This window comes from Lemur catta, chromosome 12, assembly GCF_020740605.2.
Source record: "Lemur catta isolate mLemCat1 chromosome 12, mLemCat1.pri, whole genome shotgun sequence".
Taxonomy (NCBI): domain Eukaryota; kingdom Metazoa; phylum Chordata; class Mammalia; order Primates; family Lemuridae; genus Lemur; species Lemur catta.
Window position 1 is genome coordinate 847,481 of NC_059139.1, and position 18,414 is coordinate 865,894.

An 18,414-nucleotide genomic window follows, 5' to 3' on the forward strand; every position below is an offset into this window, starting at 1 on the left:
GGTGTGGCTGCAGTCGGGGTGCGTGGGCCACCCACAGGGAGCTGCCAGGAGGGGGAGGCGGGTGGGAGGCACTGGGTTCCGCCCAAGCAAGTGGGTGGGAAAGGAAGCAGGGTCCAGACACTTCCACGGAACCTGCGGGACGTGGCCCCGGGTGGTGTCAGGCCACACCCAGCACACCTGCCCCGGGTGCACCTGCTCTGGGCTTTGGGGGAGGCCTGATGGGGAGCCGGGAGGTCGGCGCCAGGTGCAGGAGGGACCAGGGCAGCTGACACCTTCCTCCGCGTGGCTGCTGGACTGGGCCCGGCACAAACGGGGCAAGGAGGCCGAGGTCACTTTTCCAACAGAGATTTCTTTTATTGTCCACGAGGACCCACAGGAGATACTGACTACGGAGACGCAGACGCGGACCCCACCTGGTTTCTACACGAGTCACTCTCGGCGACAGCGATGGCTGTCCTGCCACGGGTCACATGGACGTGGTGAGCTCTCCTCGCTCAGCGGCAGCTGCACACGACCTCGCAGCAACAGGCCAACGTCGAATTCCCATCCCTTGTACCCGCCGCGGCCACTTGCGAGGGCAGCGGAGACTGGCCCCTGGGCTGTGGGCCACGGATCCGAAAGGCCGCACCCAGTCTTCCCTCCGGGCAGGGAAGAGTGCACAGACAGCGGTTCTCACCTACGGTTGCCGCGTGGCGTTGCTCAAAGTCCTTGTGGGCAAGACTGCAGCGTCAGCACACGGGCGGGAGAAGCCAACCTTGCGATCTTGGATTCAGTGTGGCTCACAGGTGGTAGGATTTAAAAAGCCATCCCCTAACGTAGAAAGCGTGCTTGATGCAACGTGCATCTGAGAGAAATGAAATCCTGGTGGGGTCTTTCCCGAATTGCCGGCTCTGGGCCGAGCAGGGCGGTCTCCAGGCTGTCTGCCCAGGCGGCCGTGAGTGTCAGGGGAAGGGACACACTCTGCTTGGAGCGCGCTTCCTTCTGCGGCCTGAGTGTCCACAGCGACCGGGAGAGCCCACGCAGGCAGGACGGAGGCAGCCCACGCTGGTCCACGGAGCCACGCGACGGGAAGGGACTTCGCACATATTAGTGGTTTCTTCCATTCCACCTTCTGCACAACTGCACAAAATAGGATACTTGGCTTTTTTAACATGAGCAAAATAAATGACGCAGGAAGCAACTGTGAGCACAGGGGTTCTCGGCACAGTGTATGTACAGGACGTGGCCTCCTCAGAACACAGGTGACAGCCAGGCCTGTGCCCGGTGTGGCCACAGAGTTGGGGAGGGAGCGGCCTCGCACACACGGAACAGGACGGACACAGCGAGGCATCACGGGTGGTACGAAAGGGTGTAAACAGTCGGAAGATAAAAGCCTCACGCCTTGTTTGTTTTTTCAGTGAAGCGGAGGTGAGAGCAGGCAGCCAGTAGCCATGCTCGCTCTGGAAACGCAGCCCCTTCTTTGCTCGAGCTTCTCCCGTGGCGAGATGCCCCTGGGCGCCTCCTCCCGCTCCAGGCTACACCAACAGCCAGTGGCGCAGCTGAAAGAAAACAGGTTCCATCAGAATCGGAGACAGCGGCTGCGTGGACAGAGGCGGCTCCTGGGCCGCTGACACCCGTCCTGTGGCTCAGTGGCCTTGGTGGGCCACGGGCACTCGCCCACGGGGACGCTCGAGGAGGGCAGGGGCCAACGTGCTCCTGAGGGTGCCCGATGCCCGATTTAAACTCCCATAAAGACACCACGACTTGACAAAGAGAAGCTGTGAGAGTGAGTTTGCAGCACGGCCGGTGCCCTGGCCAGCACACGGCCGCGGTGGCTTCGGTGGCCCCAGGGCCTGTTAGAGATCAACTGTGGGGCCAGGGAGACGCCGGGCTGGTTCCAGACCACGCCTGCCAGCTCCCACGTGACCGAGTGCTGTCCCCTCCCTGCCCTTGTGCGTGTGCAGCTGCACCTTGCTCCGTGTGACCCCATGCGGGGCGACAGCGGCCGCACTGAGCCAGGGACTGACGAGATGCACAAGAGCAGCATTTAGACATTGGCAAATGTCACCGCCTGCTATCATGCAGCTGTTAGTGTGGCCTATTTTTGAGTACAAGCCATTTGGTGACATTAAATGGCAAGAACTGGGTTTTATAAGCATTTTCAAAACAAGGGCAGGCAGGGCTTGCCTCCAACACAGCCACCAGAGACGGGAAACGGCTGAGTGACTGCCGGCCACACGGCAAGGCTCTTCGGGCCACTGCAGCGGGGGAGCCTGCAGGGGCTTCCTCTGGCCTGGGCAGCACAAACCGCGCCATGGGCGGGGGCCGCGGGGGGCCGCAGCAGCCGTGGGCGGTGCCAGCACAGGCGGAGGCTGGGTGCGGAGTGGGGTGCAGTGAAGGGGGCCTGTGGGCAGGGCCCGACCGGGGACACAGCTGGGAGGGGCCCGGGGCCCAGAGCCCCGGAACAGCAGCTCCGGGTGACGGCCCCACTTCAGACCAGCCCCAGCCCTGTGGTCCTCTGCCCTGGCCACCGACAGGAGCAACAAGTGACCCTCTCCAGGGGGAGGTGCGTTCGGGGGACTCCCAGATTCCCCGCAGATTAAGACCAACCTCCCAGACGAAGCAGACCAGAAACATCAGAAACACCAGACAGCGGCCAGACTTCACGTGACCCCAAGGGCCAGAGACATTGCACAGCTAGAGAGTAGGGCGGCTGGACACGGGATGTGTGAAGGTGCCGCATGCAAATGGCAGTGACGTGCATTTCACACGGAACAGGCAGACCAAACATGCCTTCCAGAGACGAAGTGAGAACACGGCTGCTGGCGAAGCGTCACAGCAAAGGGGGTGTGAGTCGGGGAACTAGCTCAGGTGTGTCTGTTCACCTGACAGAGGACGCGCAGCGGGCGGGAGGGTGACTGCAGCCGTGCGGCGATGCGCAAAGGTGATCCGGGGAAGATGGAGCAGCAGGGACCGAATTCGCTGTCTAGAACAACCCAGGTGCAAAGCACGAGTGCCAACAGCGTTCGAGACACAGACACCGGATGGCAGAGGTCGGGGACCCCTGAGAGAAATGAACGAGGACGGCCACCCAGCTGCCTGCCTGCCGCTCCGGGGGCTCGAGATGCAGCACGGGGAGGGGACCCCAGGTGGAGCCCGTGGACTCCCCGAGTTGAGGGGCTGGAGATGGGAGTTGGGAGACTGAGGTGGCTGGATTTTGAAGGACAGAGGACCAGAGGGGGAACAGCCACACAGAAACGAGACCCGGGACAGCTGCGCAGGACCCGTGGGCTGACAGGACCAGAGGGAAAACCTCTGAAGCCCGCGCAGGGCCGGGTACAGCCCCTGCTCCCGCCAGCCGGCTGGGAAGCCGCGTGGCTCGCAGGGTCTTGCTTCACTGGGGGACGATTGGCCACACTGAGTCCGACTCGGGTGCCACCCGCAAGCCTCGACACGCAGCACCCCACAGGACCAGGCTGCTCGGACGTGACGTAGCTGCGTCCAGCACGGAGCCCACGAATATTTAAGGGGACACAAAGTATCCAGCGTTGACAAAGGTAAAACCCGCAACATCTGACACACAACTGGAAATCGCTGGGCAAACAAACGTAAACTGTCAACACAATTCCCAGTGAGAAAAGCCAATCAGCTGAAACTGACCCGAACTGACGCAAACGTGAAAATCAGCACAATTATTGTAACTGTCCTATGTTTAAAAATTTAAGTAAAGACACGAAAGACATGAAAAGATCCAAAATGAGCTTCTGGAGGAAAAGCCATGATGCGTGACATGCAACAAAACTGTGCAGTGAAAGGGCCGGGGAGGGCCAGCGCCAGGTGAAGGAGATTTACTCCGGGGCAGGCGGGCGGGGCCGGCAGGGAGACATGTGAGTTGCCACTGTGTTTCGTCCCATGTGACTGGTGCTCAAGGGCGTGTTTTTTTTTTTTTTTTTTTGAGACAGAGTCTCACTTTGTTGCCCGGGCTAGAGTGAGTGCCGTGGCGTCAGCCTAGCTCACAGCAACCTCAAACTCCTGGGCTCCAGCGATCCTCCTCCCTCAGCCTCCCGAGTAGCTGGGACTACAGGCATGCGCCACCATGCCCGGCTATTTTTTCTATATATATTTTTAGTTTTCCAGATAATTTTTATTTCTATTTTTAGTAGAGACGGGGTCTCGCTCAGGCTGGTCTCGAACTCCTGACCTCGAGCGATCCTCCAGCCTCGGCCTCCCAGAGGGCTAGGATTACAGGCATGAGCCACCGCGCCCGGCCACAAGGTTGTGTTTTGTCGTGTGGACAGAGGCAAACACGAGCTCGCGGGCACTGCCAACAAGACTGGGCGTACAGCTGTGCCCGTGGTTCAAATTCAAAGAAAACCTAAGTGAGGCGAGAGATCGGAGGGGACGTGGCACAGCAGACATGCCAGGGCCCCAGCAGGGACGACATGGAGAGGCAAAAGGCGATATTTAAAAGTGTGGCCAAAAGTCACAGAGCTGACAAAACTGTGAATCCACGGATCCTGGACACACAATGCGTAGCTCAGGAAGATGAAGAAAGAGAAGCCGAAGGTCACAGTGAACCTGCAGCACCACAGGCAGAGGAACGCAGTGTCGGGGGGGGGGGGGGGCACGGCACGTCTTGGGACGGCAGGGGATGGCAGGGGACAGCACTGATGTCTCCACATGCTGAGGAGTCGCTGCCACCCCAGGCTGTGAGTCCACGGACACGTCCATGGTCCGGGGCAGCGTGGAGACGGTCACACAGGCGCAGAAGTGAGGGAGTCCGTCACCAGACCTCTTTAAAAGAATGTCTGAGGGATGTTTTTTGAAAAGCAAGAAAATGATCCTAGAAGGAAAAATGTATATGCCCAAAAGTATGATGAGCCACCTAACACCAAACATGTATACTAATCTAAGGAGCATAGTCTACACAAAATAAAAATAAAAATAAAGGCAACAATAGTGCCTAATTTGTGGGTTAAAAAGAGAAATACTAAGTAGTAGGAGGAAGGTTCAAATCCTTGTCATGTTCAGAATGGGAGTTGAGATATCGCTTAACTTTAGACTTTAAGTGAAATTTGTACGGTACCACATCAAGGGTAACTCTAAAAGCATAGAATAAAGTGTGTAAGTTTCAAACAAGTAGAGAGAAGTAAACAAAAATAAGAATATGGAAACAAACAAGCCAAAAAAAAAATCACTCGATAAAAAGGCAATAAAAGAGAAAGATACACATTAAAAATGGGACAAATAGAATCGAAATGTAACAGAATCAAATTCAAATATATCCATAATCACAACACATGTAAATAGATTAATCTGCCAATTGTCAGAGAAAAAATTCTCAGTGCACGCTACATTTGCAAAAGACACCTAAATGTTAAGATCACTGCAAAGCTGACAGCTGACAGATTGCAAAGGACATTTCAGGCAAACTGGAAAGAGTCCTGGTGCAGCTATATTCATCTCGGACGAAGTGGACTCTAAGAGCAGAATCCTCACTGGGGAGAGGATCTTTCTAGACATGTGTCCACCTCAGAGAACAGCTGCAGGCTCTATGAGGCAAAACCTGATAGAACTACAGGGAGAAACTGGACAGATATGCTCTAAGGTAGAATAGGCCATGAACATCCCCAGTCACTAACAGCCAAGCAGACGCAAGATCGACAAAATGTAGAAGATTTGGGCAACCCGATATGCAAGCCAACCCCATGGACAGAAGCAGAATTGCCTGTGGACATTAGAGAATCCACATTTATGTGAAAGACATGTGTGACATTTATCGAAAGTTGATGAGGTACAAAGCCATGAAAAAGTCTCAACACATTTCAAAGAATAGATATATCTACATCTGAGCACAATGCAATTAACTTAAAAATTAATAACAAAAGATAAACAAAACATCTCCATGTTTTTGGAAATTTAAAAGCAGACTTCTAAGCAAGTTATGAATCAAAGAAGTCACAGTGGAAACTAAAATATATTTAGAACTAAAAGATACAGAAAATACTATGTAAAATATTGTGGAATGCAGCAGATGGGGTATTTTGAGGGAAATTCATAGCCTTGAATATTTGTATTAGAAAAGAATAAAGGTTGAAAATTAATGCTTTAAGGTCCAAATTAAAAAATAAGCAAAAATATAACAGAACAGATCCAAGGAAAGTAGAAGAAACAAAAATAGGAGCTGAGATTAGCGAACTGGAAAGTGAGAATCCTGCACAGCGTTGAAGCTGGGCGTTGGCGAGAACTGACAAAATGCTGGACACAGTGCGAGACCCTGGCAACGGGGTGTCAGAGGCGAGAGGCTCCGACTGAGCTGGGGGAGGCCGGCGGGGAAGGGCCAGGCCCCCAGACAGGTAGGCTTGGGGGCCGCACACCCTCTCGTGTCAGCAACAGTGAGTGCTGGGAGGGCAGAGAGGAGGGTGCGAGGGCGGAGCAGGGAGGCGGGGGACTTGCGGGGAAGGGGGGCAGGAGCAGCCGTGCGCCAGTGGTCTGGAGGCCCCGGCTGCCACTCTCACCACCTCGTCCTCCGCCATTTGTTCTGCACTGCGTCCTGGCCCGTCTTCACCACCCCACCTCCCTCCGCCTCTGTCCACGCTCCCAGTGTGACACACAGGTCCTCATCAGACCCCTACTCGGGAGGACTGCTTCCGTGGTCCCTGACGTGGGATGGGGCCCAGGCGTCCTCCCCACCACGGCCTTCTCTGCCCTCATGGAGTCGGACTCTAAGCGCCACATGCCTGCCCGGCCCACCCCGCCTACAGTCGAGCTTGCTGGGTGCTGTGTGAGTCCCTGGAGGACGTGCACACGCACTCGCGTGTTCCCCAGGTAAGAGCAGGAAGGCCTGGCGTGACCACTCTCTCACAGAGCCTGTTCTGAGCCCCCGGGGTCCGATGGACCGTCCACTGGCCCCAGAGCCGCCCGAGGCCACACCTCCCCGCCTCCCCTCCTGGGCGGCTCCAGGCCCCCGGCCGGTCCCCAAACTCGCTCAGATCTTCGTCTTTGCAGAGACCCCTCCCTCACGCAGGTGCGTGTGCAGATGCACCCCCCGCCTTCCCCAGTCCTCCTGCACCGACACCCACTGCCCGCGAGCCGCCTGTCCTCAGCACAGGGCTCCCAGGACCGCGTGGCACGCGTGTGCTCACGGAGCGCGCGCTGACTGAGGGAATGAGAGCTGTCTACACGCAGCCTCCGAGCTCTGAGTGCTGCAGCAGCAGCTGAGGACAAGGACACTGCTCTTGGGGTCATTCTGGATTCTCCTGCTGGGGCCCCCTGGGGACAGCGACCTCACCGTGAACTGGCGCACCTCCCCTCTGTCCACCAGCTCCCGGTCCTTCTCGGGCGTGATGGCGTAGGCCAGCTTCTACAAGAGAAGGACACAGTTGGTGCCAGTGCTCACCCCAGTGCCCACACCAGCCCGCAGCCCTGGGGTGAGCGGGCTCCCCTTGGGGCCAACACGCGGGCAGACTGGGAAGCTCACGGTCCTCCAGGACAGGGTGGAAAACCAATCATCAAACCCCCCTTGAAATAAAAGGGGTCCTGGATGTGCTTTGACTCTGAGCAGCGTGTGGGGGGCTCTGAGAGAGAGCGCCAGGCCTGGGGACAGCTCACAGGTCCCAGGGCCTTGCTGTCTGCCACATTCCAGCCCCCGACCCTGGCCTGCTTTCCCTCCACCACCTGCCATGGCTCCTGAGGAGGGCGGGGCCAGGGTGCTGGAAGTCACCAGGCCTCCTTGAGCAGGCAGCGTCTCCCAGGAGCTCACACTGGGGCCTGGGGACCCCCGTCTCTGAGGGAGGCCAGGTGTCCCCTCCCTGGTGTGGTCCTACCCACGTCGCTGCTGCAGGCCCCCTATCCAGGCTCACCGGGGCCCCTCCCAAGTCTGTCTTGGACACCCACAGAGACCGACCCCCCACGGGACTGCCCGGCCACACGCTCTCCCTGGGCGTGGTCTGCAGGTCAGCGGGTGGGACCATTGGGGGGTGTCCACAATGGGATCCCCTGGGCTTTCCTGGAGCCAAAGCAGCCCCAGGGTCCCCCCACCCCCCGAGAGGCCCCGCAGCCCGAGGGCTGGCAGCCTGGCCACACACTGCTGTAGGCCCCGGCCCGGCCGACTGCGGGGGACCTGCTGCACGTGGGAGCCCAGGGGATACTGTGTGGCCCTCAGGCGGATCCCTGGACCCAGCCGGGAGCAGAGACGGCTGCGCTGCCCAGGGCGAGGCACTACTTCCAAGAAAGACTGCGGGACTCGAGCACAGAGGGGCTTCTGTGAACCCCAGTGGTGGCTTCTCGGGGAGGGATGTTCCTTCCAAGGACGATGTGTCCTCGTGTCTTCCCAGAACCGCAGAGCCAGGCTGCCACATGGGGGACGGCTCCCTTGCCCTCCTCACGTGAAGGGGCAGAACCGAGGCAGAGAAGAGAACTTGCGGCGGGTGAGGCCCCAGAGCTGCCCCTGCTCGGCCAGCAGGGCTGGGACCCTGGAGGGCACACGGGTCACCCCAGTTCTGCTCTCAGATGGCACGCATGCACACACACACACACACACACACACAAATACATCCAGACACACGTGGGCACACACACAGACTCAGACACACACATAAGCACACATACGCACAGCACACACACACGCGCACACACACACACACACACGGACACAGTGGACATACAGGCACATACACTCACAGACGCAGGCAGGCACATGTGGACACACAGGCACCTGCATGCGACACACTGACACACATACACACATCGACACACAGAGGTACACAAATGCACACACACAGACACACGGACAGAGACAGACACACATGAGCATACACAGGTACACACACACGGTCACAGACACACGTGTGGACACGCATACATGGACACAGACACACGTGTGGACACACACATGGACACAGACACACGTGTGGACACGCACACATGGACACAGACACAAATGTGGACACGCACGCACGGACATAGACACACGTGTGGACACGCACGCATGGACACAGACACACGTGTGGACACGCACGCACGGACATAGACACACGTGTGGACATGCACGCACGGACACAGACACACGTGTGGACACGCACACATGGACACAGACACACGTGTGGACACGCACACATGGACACAGACACAAATGTGGACATGCACACATGGACACAGACACACGTGTGGACACGCACGCATGGACACAGACACACGTGTGGACACGCACGCATGGACACAGACACAAATGTGGACATGCACACATGGACACAGACACACGTGTGGACACGCACGCATGGACACAGACACACGTGTGGACATGCACGCATGGACATAGACACGTGTGGACACACACACATGGACACAGACACACATGTGGACATGCATGCATGGACATAGACACACGTGTGGACACACACACATGGACACAGACACGTGTGGACAGGCACACACGGACACAGACACACGTGTGGACAGGCACACACAGACACAGACACACGTGTGGACACACACACATGGACACAGACACACGTGTGGACACACACACATGGACACAGACACACGTGTGGACACACACACATGGACACAGACACACGTGTGGACACACACACAAGCCCCTCTCCCCTGTCTCCCCCTCCTGGTGGTCGCCACCTCCAGCCTCCTCCTCCTGGGGGGAGAGCCAGGCGGGGACACACCCTGGGCGTGGACACCCTGTGTCTTCCCGGCTTCTCCCTGGGGGGCGAAGGGCCCGCCCGACACCCACCTCTCGGAAGGACCCGGGCAGGCTGCAGAACTTGTAGGCCGCGTAAAGGGGCACCATCGCCATGGAGGACGTGGCGATGACCCAGCCCAGCACGTTGGCCCAGGTGGGGAAGACGTAGGCTCCGTAGTGGGGGGGACTGAAGGTCACGATGCTGACCACGACCACGAACTGAAACAATGACACGGAGGGGTCAGGGGCCGCGAGGGTCGTGCCCTGCGGGGCAGGCTCAGGGCGGAGCAGCAAGAGGCAGCGGCAGGGCCTGTGCTTGGTTTCCCAGCAGGGACGTCCTCACTTCTCCCTCCCAGTCCCCTTCACAGACTGCTCAGTGACGTGCTGGGAACAGGGCTCGGGCACTCACGCACAACCACGCTGCTGCACGGGGTGTCATTGCTACCAGCTGCCAGTGGGTCCCCAGGACAGGACCCCCCTCTCGTCCTGTTCCGACACCCCCGGCGCCTGCACTCGGGCGCTCAGAATCCCTCCACTGTGCGTAGGTAACCAGGGGTCCTCCCACACGCAGGGCCCTGCGGACCCCTGGGACTAGCCCTGGGGTCGGTCCAGGAGGGGTCTGGCCTGAGTCACTGGCCCCCTGCCAGGCATGGCCCCCGTGGCTGCTGGGCCTGGGGGAGGTGCTGGTCTCTGTGAGCAGCTGGCGAGACTCTGCTTGGGCCTGGCCCAGCCCCTGCAGCCGCCAAGGCCCCTGTCCAGACCAGGCCGCACGGCTCTGGCTCCGTGAGCCGCCCTGGTCTCTGCAGCTGTGGTACGGAAACAGCCGGGGACAACCTGCAGGTGAGTGGCAGTGGCTGTGTCCCAGGGAAACCCTGTCCACGGGGACCGGCCAGGGCCCCTGATTTGCTGACCCCAGCCTGGAAGGTCTAAATTCCATCTCAACATCGCAGAAGTGTGCGGACCACCGGGACCAACTCGGCACCCCCAGCACAGGTATGGCCTGAGTGCAGGCTCACTCGGACCTTACTGGGGGTCCCAGACCACCTGGGATCACGTGCGAGGTTTTCTCGGGGGATCTGGAGGGGAACGAGGGAGACACCCTCAGGAGACTAGAGGTCAGTTTAGGTCCCAGCCACTCTTTCCTGGCCGAGTCTCAGGACTGGAACCACCCTGCTGGTTCCAGCCACGGTGACCCTGGTCTCAAAGTGGCATTTAGCGGCCTGCCCTGCCCCGGACCTGCAGGGCTTTCCCTTCACTCAGGGGTGACCCAAGTCAGCGCTGGACCTCAGGGTGGGCACGGGGCAGGGGGCAGAGGAGGGAGTGGCACGTGGCTGGGTCCCTTACCAGGAGGAAGCAGGGGCTGACCAGCTTCCAGCACAGCCGCCAGTACAGGCTGGGCCGCTGCCCCGTCATCTGCTTGATGTCGTCGCTGAACTGCCGGACACCTGGGGGAGACGCAGTGAACAGGGCTGGTCAGGGCAGCACGGGGTCCCCGCTGACCCCGGGCTCCACCCACAGACCCCACAGACCCCAAGCTCCCGCAGGGTGGCCGGGCCCCTCCAGACCCTCGGCATGTCCTGACCCGCAGAATCCCATCAGCCCACCCGCCCCGGAGGTGCCCCACAGGGACCTGTGGCCGGGCAGCCATACTGTTGGGCCCCAGCCACACCCTGCCCACCCCACGCTGCCCCTGACTCCCCTCTGCAATCAGTGATTTTCTTTTTTACTTTGTCAAAACTGTGGTAAAATACACGTAACATAAATTCCCCAGCATAACCATTTTAAGTGCACGGTTCAGTGGCATTAAGCATCCGCACTGCTGTGTGACTGTCACCATCGTCTGTCTCTAGAACTTTTCCGTCTTCCCAAACTGGAGCTCTGTCCCCATGAAACACTGGCCCCCGGCCCCAGCCCTGGCACCGCCCGCTCCACCCTCTGTCTCTGGGGCTCTGGTGACGCTGGAGACCCGGTACGGGGGTCTGTCCTTTGTGTCTGACTCACTTCACTAACACAATGTCCCCAAGGTCTGGCCGTGCTGTGCCGTGTGTCGGAATTTCTTGCTCTTTTAAAGGCTGAATAGTATTCCACTGTGTGTCGACAATCACCGTTTTCTTTAAGAAAAGCTATTTCTAGAACCCTAATAAACTCCCCCCCCCCCCCCGAGCACGTCCCAGTCCCAGTGGCTGACTGTAGAAATGTGCTTTCCTTCAGCGGCGCTGGCTAAGCTCTAGGGATCGACCGTACGGAGGCCTGGAAAGCGGCTTCTCCCCCAAGTCCAGTCTGGTCTCCGACTCGGCCGCTCGGCGGGGTTGGTAAGTCCTGTGTGCCGCCTGCCCTGGCGGAAAGACGCTCACACTCGGACTCCTGTCCGCGCCCCGCGCCTGTCAGCAGGACTCGGGTGGCGGAGGGTGAAACCGGCGCGTGAGCACCGGGGCCCCTGGCCCGCTGGGACCGTCCACGCACCAACACAGAATTTGTTTCACTGGGATGGGAGGGGCGTGAGCTTCTGTTTGGAGAAATAACTCAGATCTGTCTCCCCAGGCTTTGGGAACAACGGGCGGGGCCGGCTTCCCATCTCCCGTCACCCCACAGGTCGTGGCGGTGGCATGTGTCTCCGGCACTTTCTTCCTTTCTCTGCGAGGTTCTGTTTATTTATTCTCTTTGGTGTGTGTTGAGGGTGGAGATTAGGGTTTAAAGTGATGGGCAAATTATTGACTCCGGTAGCAATGAAAGCAGAGTCTGACATTTCCCTTTTCTGTCGAAAAGAATGTACAATTGAGAAAACGCTCTTGCAATATGGGCTACTTGCCGGGTTGAGACACGCAGAGCCAGGGCGTTGCCCCAGGTTGTAAATGCCAGGGCTCCAGGGCAGAGAGAATGACCCCTAGTGTGCGGGTGAGCTAGGGGTGAGCTAGGGGTGCTCCGCGATGGGGGGGTTGTGCAGCGCCACAGATGGTTGGCCTTTGGCTGGACACATGTGTGCAGAGAAACGCAGCTCGTCTGCACTGCTCACCCTCAGAGGGACTCCCAGGTGAGTGGAGCTGTCACCACAACCCCGTCTTACGCAGAGAACTGAGAGAAGTGGAGGTCTGACAACTTGGCCAGCTCAGCACGTGGGGAAAGGGTAGACCTGTCTCCAGCCTGGGTTTCCAGTTACTGATTCAGCTGTGTGTGGACGGACGTCCCAGGACACAGCGGTCACCCCCAGCCGCGGCAGCAGAGGAGCGGGAGCTGCAGCCCCTGTGAGGGCCGCCCGCCGGCCACCAGGTCCCAGCCTCGTCCCACTGTCCTCATACACGAGAAAGCCAGGGCTGGGTGCCCGTCAGCAGTGCGAGTCCACGACGCACCTTTGAACCTCGGCCCTCGTAGCTCAGCACCGGAACCGATGGCCCTCCGACCGTGGTCCCCTACGAGGGACAGACTCACGGGGTTTCTCCAGGGCGGGGCAGCCGAGGCCGTCTCAGCCACCGTGAACATCTGACCACACGTGGGTTTTGGCTGCCGTTGGGCTAACTGACCCCACTGACCCCACGGGGCAGCCCACCGCCCGGCCTCCCTCCGCCAGGCTGTGCTGACCACGCTTACGGCGGCCTGAGGCGAGCGCACCTCTTTCACGGTGGCTTTGCCAGAAAGAGCTGCGCGGCCACAGAGCAAGAGGGGACAGCCTGCCGGCCTCTCCTGAGGACTCACCATAGAACCACGCCACCCCGATGGCTTCGATGAGCACCCCAAAGAGGATGGACGTGCCGGCCGCGAAGTGGTCCAGCAGCGTGAAGACGTAGATGCCACCCTGGGGAGAGGACACCTGCTGACCTCGGCCCGTGGACGGACTTTTCCCGAGGGGCAAACCGGGCCTGTGGCTTCACCTTGCAGTGGGCTCTATTTGACTCTCTATGAAGTCCGGTTTGAGTCGCTAAATTAACCCACAAGGAGTTTCCTGGGGCCACGTCTGTTACGCAAAACCAGAAACGACCTCTCCTTCCGCAGGGCTCCAGGTGCAATTAGACAGGGAAGCCACCAACACCCAGCGGGGCGGTGCCTCCCTTGGAGGGGAAGTGGCCCAGACCCCCAGTCTCTGCTGCCCCCAGGCTCTGCCCACCCAGACCCACAGGCTCCACCCCGCGAGACCCACAGGCTCCGCCCCCAGACCCACAGGCTCCACCCCCTGAGACCCACAGGCTCCGCCCCCCAACCCACAGGCTCCGCCCCCCAGACCCACAGGCTCTGCCCTCTGAGACCCACAGGCTCCGCCTCCCGAGACCCCACAGGCTCCGCCCCCCAGACCCCCAGGCTCCGCCCCCCAGACCCCCAGGCTCCGCCCCCAGACCCACAGGCTCCGCCCCCAGACCCCCATCCCGCATATCCTAGAGGGAAGTGGCTTCAGCCTTGGCACTCCGCGGACTGCCCAGGTGCTGACGTGACCCCGAGACCAGGCTCCAGACGTGCGCAGCTGCCCCGCGGGCAACCGCAAGTCCCTTTCTAAGCGCGGGTGTGTGTGCGGCTTCCAGCCAAGCCTGCAGCTCCGTTCGGCGCGGCCAGGCCGCCCCGTGCCGCGTGCTAACGGGACAGTGTCGGGCGAAGCCGAGCCGCCGCGGTACGTACGTTGGTGACGCAGAACAGGGAGAGGAGGAAGGTGGCCAGGACGATGAAGAGTGTGAAGAGCTCGCGGTGCCTGTGCAGCAGCTGGAACTCGTCGATGAGCCCGGTGATCACCGACTCCATGCCGCCCATCTGCGGGGCACAGACGGGGCTGTGGGGCGTCTGCCCACGCCGGGACTCGCCAGCACGCGGAAGCGTCGGGGCAGGCGTGGTGCGGGGGTGCTGCTGCCCCTTCCGGAAATGCCCGTCATTCTCGGCGCAGCCTCTGGGGGCGCCCTGTCGTGCTGCCCACAGCCTGCAGGCGGCTCGGGGCTGGGGCAGCCGCCGACGCCCCCGGGGGAGGAGCGGGGGCCGACCCCGCCCCGAGAAGGGGCTCTCAGGCGGGGCCTCTGCGCCCAGCCCTGAGGTTTGAGGGCCGTCGGGGAGCGGCCGGGGTCCTGCCCGGCTCTGGGGAGGTTCCCCTGGATGGGGCCGCGAGTGGCCCCAACCGCCCGGGCAGGGCTGGCGCGGGTTACTCACGGCGCTGTCGATGCCCAGGGTCAGCAGCATGATGAAGAAAACCACGGCCCAGGCCGAGGACAGCGGCAGCGTGGCGATGGCCTCCGGGTAGATGATGAAGATCAGCCCCGGCCCTGAAACCGACACGGGTCTTGGCACCGCTGTGCCCACCCCCGCCCAGTGCCTCCAGCGTTGCACCCGGGAGGCCTTCCTTGCCTGTCCCTGTCCTTCTCCCCCGGGAGCCCCCCTCCCCCCAGCTCTAGAAAACAGGAGCCCAGGACCCGTCAGACACCCACCAACCCGGCCACCTGCTCCCCCAAATCACGTGTGTCCACATGGGCCACGGAGGTGCTGGGAGTGGGGACGGGAGGACGTCCAGGCTGCCCTGTCCGTTGCCCCAGGTAACACCTGAGGACGCCTTCTAGTTAGGTTTCCCAGTGCATGCCACGTGATGCAAACACGCACACGCATGCACATGAGCACCCTCACACGCTCAGCACACACACTCACGCTGCTTGGTAGCCTGGTTGCTAAATTTAGCAACACATAATGAGCATGTTCCTGACCTCTGCATTCGGGCACGCAGGGCAAACGAAACTCCTCTCACCCTCTCTAAGGCTGCCCTGGGCGTCCGGGCGAGGGTGTGGTCACGTGGTCATGTGGCCCACGGCCCCTGCCCCGGGGCCTGGACACCAGCACTGAGGCACCCGAGGGGCTCGGAGGGGCCCCACACCCTGTCTGAGACTGGGGGGGCCAGTGGAGGCTTAAGAGAGAGAAATCTGCCTCCCCGTTGTCCCCACACGCCGTGGCACGCCAGGCCAAGGGGCAGCGCGGGCAGAGGCTGGGGAGGTGTCCCCACCCGGGGCCACAGGTGCGTCCTCACCACAGCAGGGAGGACCGGGCAGAGGGGCAGGGCGCGGGCAGGGGTGGGGGTGCACTGGTCAAGACAATGCAATCTGGTCCCAGAGGATCCCAAAGTAAAAACATCCCCACAGGCGGCTGGCAGGCGGCCTCCTCATGGTCCCTTTAAGGGACACACACCCCACACACCGCGGCGAGCAGAGCCTTTGCCTGCAGGACGTAGCTCCCCTCTCCCCGACTCCCACCCGAGGCAGGTGTGTCTGATGCAGCCCTGGGAGGGGGCTGGTAAATTCACAGCTAATGGGTGCGGAGCGCACCATCTGGGGGAGGGGCACGCTTGCACTCTGGCTCTGGTGGTGCAAAGGCAATTCATGTAACCAAAATGTTTGCACCCCCGTGATATTCTGAAATTTGAAATAAAAGAATCAAATACGGATAGTGCCAGGGCCCATCTCCCAAAGTCCTCCACGGGGCGTCAGCCGGGCAGCGAAGTCACACCTGGGCGCTGCACTTCCCAGACGCCCGTGGCCGGGTGCAGGCTGGGGGCTCGTCGGAGACGCTCTGGGTTTAAATGCCATAAGCCGCGGACTGGGAAGATATTCATCAGCCCGGCTGAACGTAATGTCAATATTCTCGGCTTTCGTTTCTGTACCTGAGTTAACATTTCACCCTGTTTTCTTGAGAATTAGGGCCATAAATGACATTTACTTTGCTTGTCATGAAATGCATAGAAGACATTCAACTTTATTTTCAGGGGTTAATGGAGGTTTTGCAAGCTACTGCTATTTATCATAATAAAGGGCAAAAAGAATGTGAAATTGCATAAATGCAACTACAAGTAAATTTCACTGCTGTGTATTTATTTGCATTCTGTTCCCTTTCTCGGCCTTTATTGAATTTTTTTCCTGGAGGGAAGAACACGGGCTTAGGAAACGCACCCTGAGCTGCAGGACCAGCCCTGGCTCCTGCCGCAGGTGTTGGGGGGCCGACTCCCACCTGCAGAGCGAGAGCCCTAACCCAGCTCTCCAGGGTCCAACGGGGTGATGGAGGCCGGCCCTGGCCCAGTGCCCAGGCCTGGGCAGAGCTGGGCCGCTGCTCCCCTGTCCCCCCTGCACCCCTGCACCCAGCACAGCTCAGCGGGGTGTTCTGGCCAGCAGTGGTCGCCTGCAGAAGCAGCTCCCAGGAGGGGAGTCGGAGGAAGCGAGGATGGGGGCACAGCACGGGGAGCCCACCCTGACCCGGGGTCAGCCTCCGCCCACAGAGCAGGCCCAGAGGCAGGTGAGGGGCTCCGCCAGCCGGTAGGATACCACGTGATCTCGGGGGACCCTGGAGTTCTGGGCCAACCCAATTTAGGGCTGCCACTGCCAGCACTTGCCACCCCGGGTACCAGAGCCAGCTGGATTGCCCCAAATACTGAGGCCTCCTGTCGTGTCACCTGTACCAGCCCAAGCCCCGCACCCTCCCAGTCCCCCTGCTGGCAACTCCCAGGTGTGCAGAGACACCTGTGTCCCCGTGGGCTGTGTGAGCAGGCGGGAACACCCTTGCTGGGGACCTCAGGGGCTTCTCTGATTTTACCCAAATCCCATCTCACATGTTGTGTGGTCTCTGGATGTTTGTTGGGAAGAGGTTTTTTTTCTTTCTTTCTTTTTTTTTTTTTTGAGACAGAGTCTCGCTCTGTTGCCCGGGCTACAGTGCCGTGGCATCAGCCCAGCTCACAGCAACCTCAAACTCCTGGGCTCAAGCAATCCTCCTGCCTCAGCCTTCCGAGTAGCTGGGACTACAGGCATGCACCACCATGCCTGGCTAATTTTTTCTATATATTTTTAATTGTCCATATAATTTCTTTCTATTTTTAATAGAGATGGGGGTCTCACTGTTGCTCAGGCTGGTCTCGAACTCCTGACTTTGAGTGATCCTCCTGCCTCGGCCTCCCAGAGTACTGGGATTACAGGCATGAGCCACCGAGCCCGGCGGGGAAGAGGTTTTGAACAGACTAATTGCTGATGTCAGAAACAACCTGGCTTCCTTTTGGTGGACTAGCTCGGGCTGCCTCTCCCTGAGCCGTACGTCCCCCGCACCCTGCAGACAGATGCTGGGGCTTGGCAGGGAGCAACCAAGGGACAAAGGCGCCAGTGCAGCCAGGTTTGGGCTCCAGGCTCCCCTGGGCACATGGGTGCAGGGCAGGGGCCTGATGCGGCAGGGCAGGGAGGGAGCCGGGGCACCACTGTGCAAGTCAGCGCTGTGTGCACGTCCCTCTCGTTCTGCAGGGAAAACACCCCAGAGAGCCGGGCGGCCAGCGCCGCGGGCCAGCGTGTGGCAGGAGAGCTCACCGTCCTTGGCCACGTCTGCGATGGGCACGCTGTGCTTCTGGGCCATGTACCCCAGGAAGGAGAAGACCACGAAGCCGGAGGAGAAGCTCGTCAGGGAATTGATGGAGATGGTGACAAGCGTGTCCCTGCAAGAACGAGACAGGCTGTCCCGTGCCCAGCTGAGCCGCAGCAGCTGCAATTTCCCAGCTATTATCCCTAATTTCCCGTGTGTGGAAGGGGCGGGAGGGCTTGGAGGGGCTGCTTTTCCCTCCGGCAGCCTGCAGAGCCTGTCCTTGGGCCAACTGGGGCCCCGGCCCGGCTGCCCGCGGCTCCTGGGTGCCAGCGGGGCTCGGCGGGTGGGCAGAGCAGATGCCTGACCCTCGTGCCCTGCCGGCCCCACCTCAGGTGCCCACCCGAGCGCCGAGGCTGCCAGGCAGGGCACCCAGAGCCCGGAGGAGCAGCCGCCTGGGCAGG

At 60.3% G+C, this 18,414-nt stretch overlaps 1 protein-coding gene across 1 annotated transcript in view; it reads right to left on the bottom strand.

The window, feature by feature from the left end:
- Positions 1 to 419: 419 nt before the first annotated feature.
- SLC6A3 (solute carrier family 6 member 3) overlaps positions 420 to 18,414 on the bottom strand; it is a 37,659-nt gene continuing 19,664 nt past the window's right edge. The window contains exons 7-14 of the mRNA XM_045565710.1: positions 17,962 to 18,086; positions 14,792 to 14,904; positions 14,276 to 14,404; positions 13,364 to 13,463; positions 11,018 to 11,118; positions 9,725 to 9,892; positions 7,271 to 7,342; positions 420 to 1,538 (exon numbers count right to left, since the gene is read on the bottom strand). Coding sequence (XP_045421666.1) covers positions 1,515 to 1,538; positions 7,271 to 7,342; positions 9,725 to 9,892; positions 11,018 to 11,118; positions 13,364 to 13,463; positions 14,276 to 14,404; positions 14,792 to 14,904; positions 17,962 to 18,086 — 832 coding nt within the window. The 3' untranslated portion in view covers positions 420 to 1,514. The remainder of the gene's footprint in view (positions 1,539 to 7,270; positions 7,343 to 9,724; positions 9,893 to 11,017; positions 11,119 to 13,363; positions 13,464 to 14,275; positions 14,405 to 14,791; positions 14,905 to 17,961; positions 18,087 to 18,414) is intronic.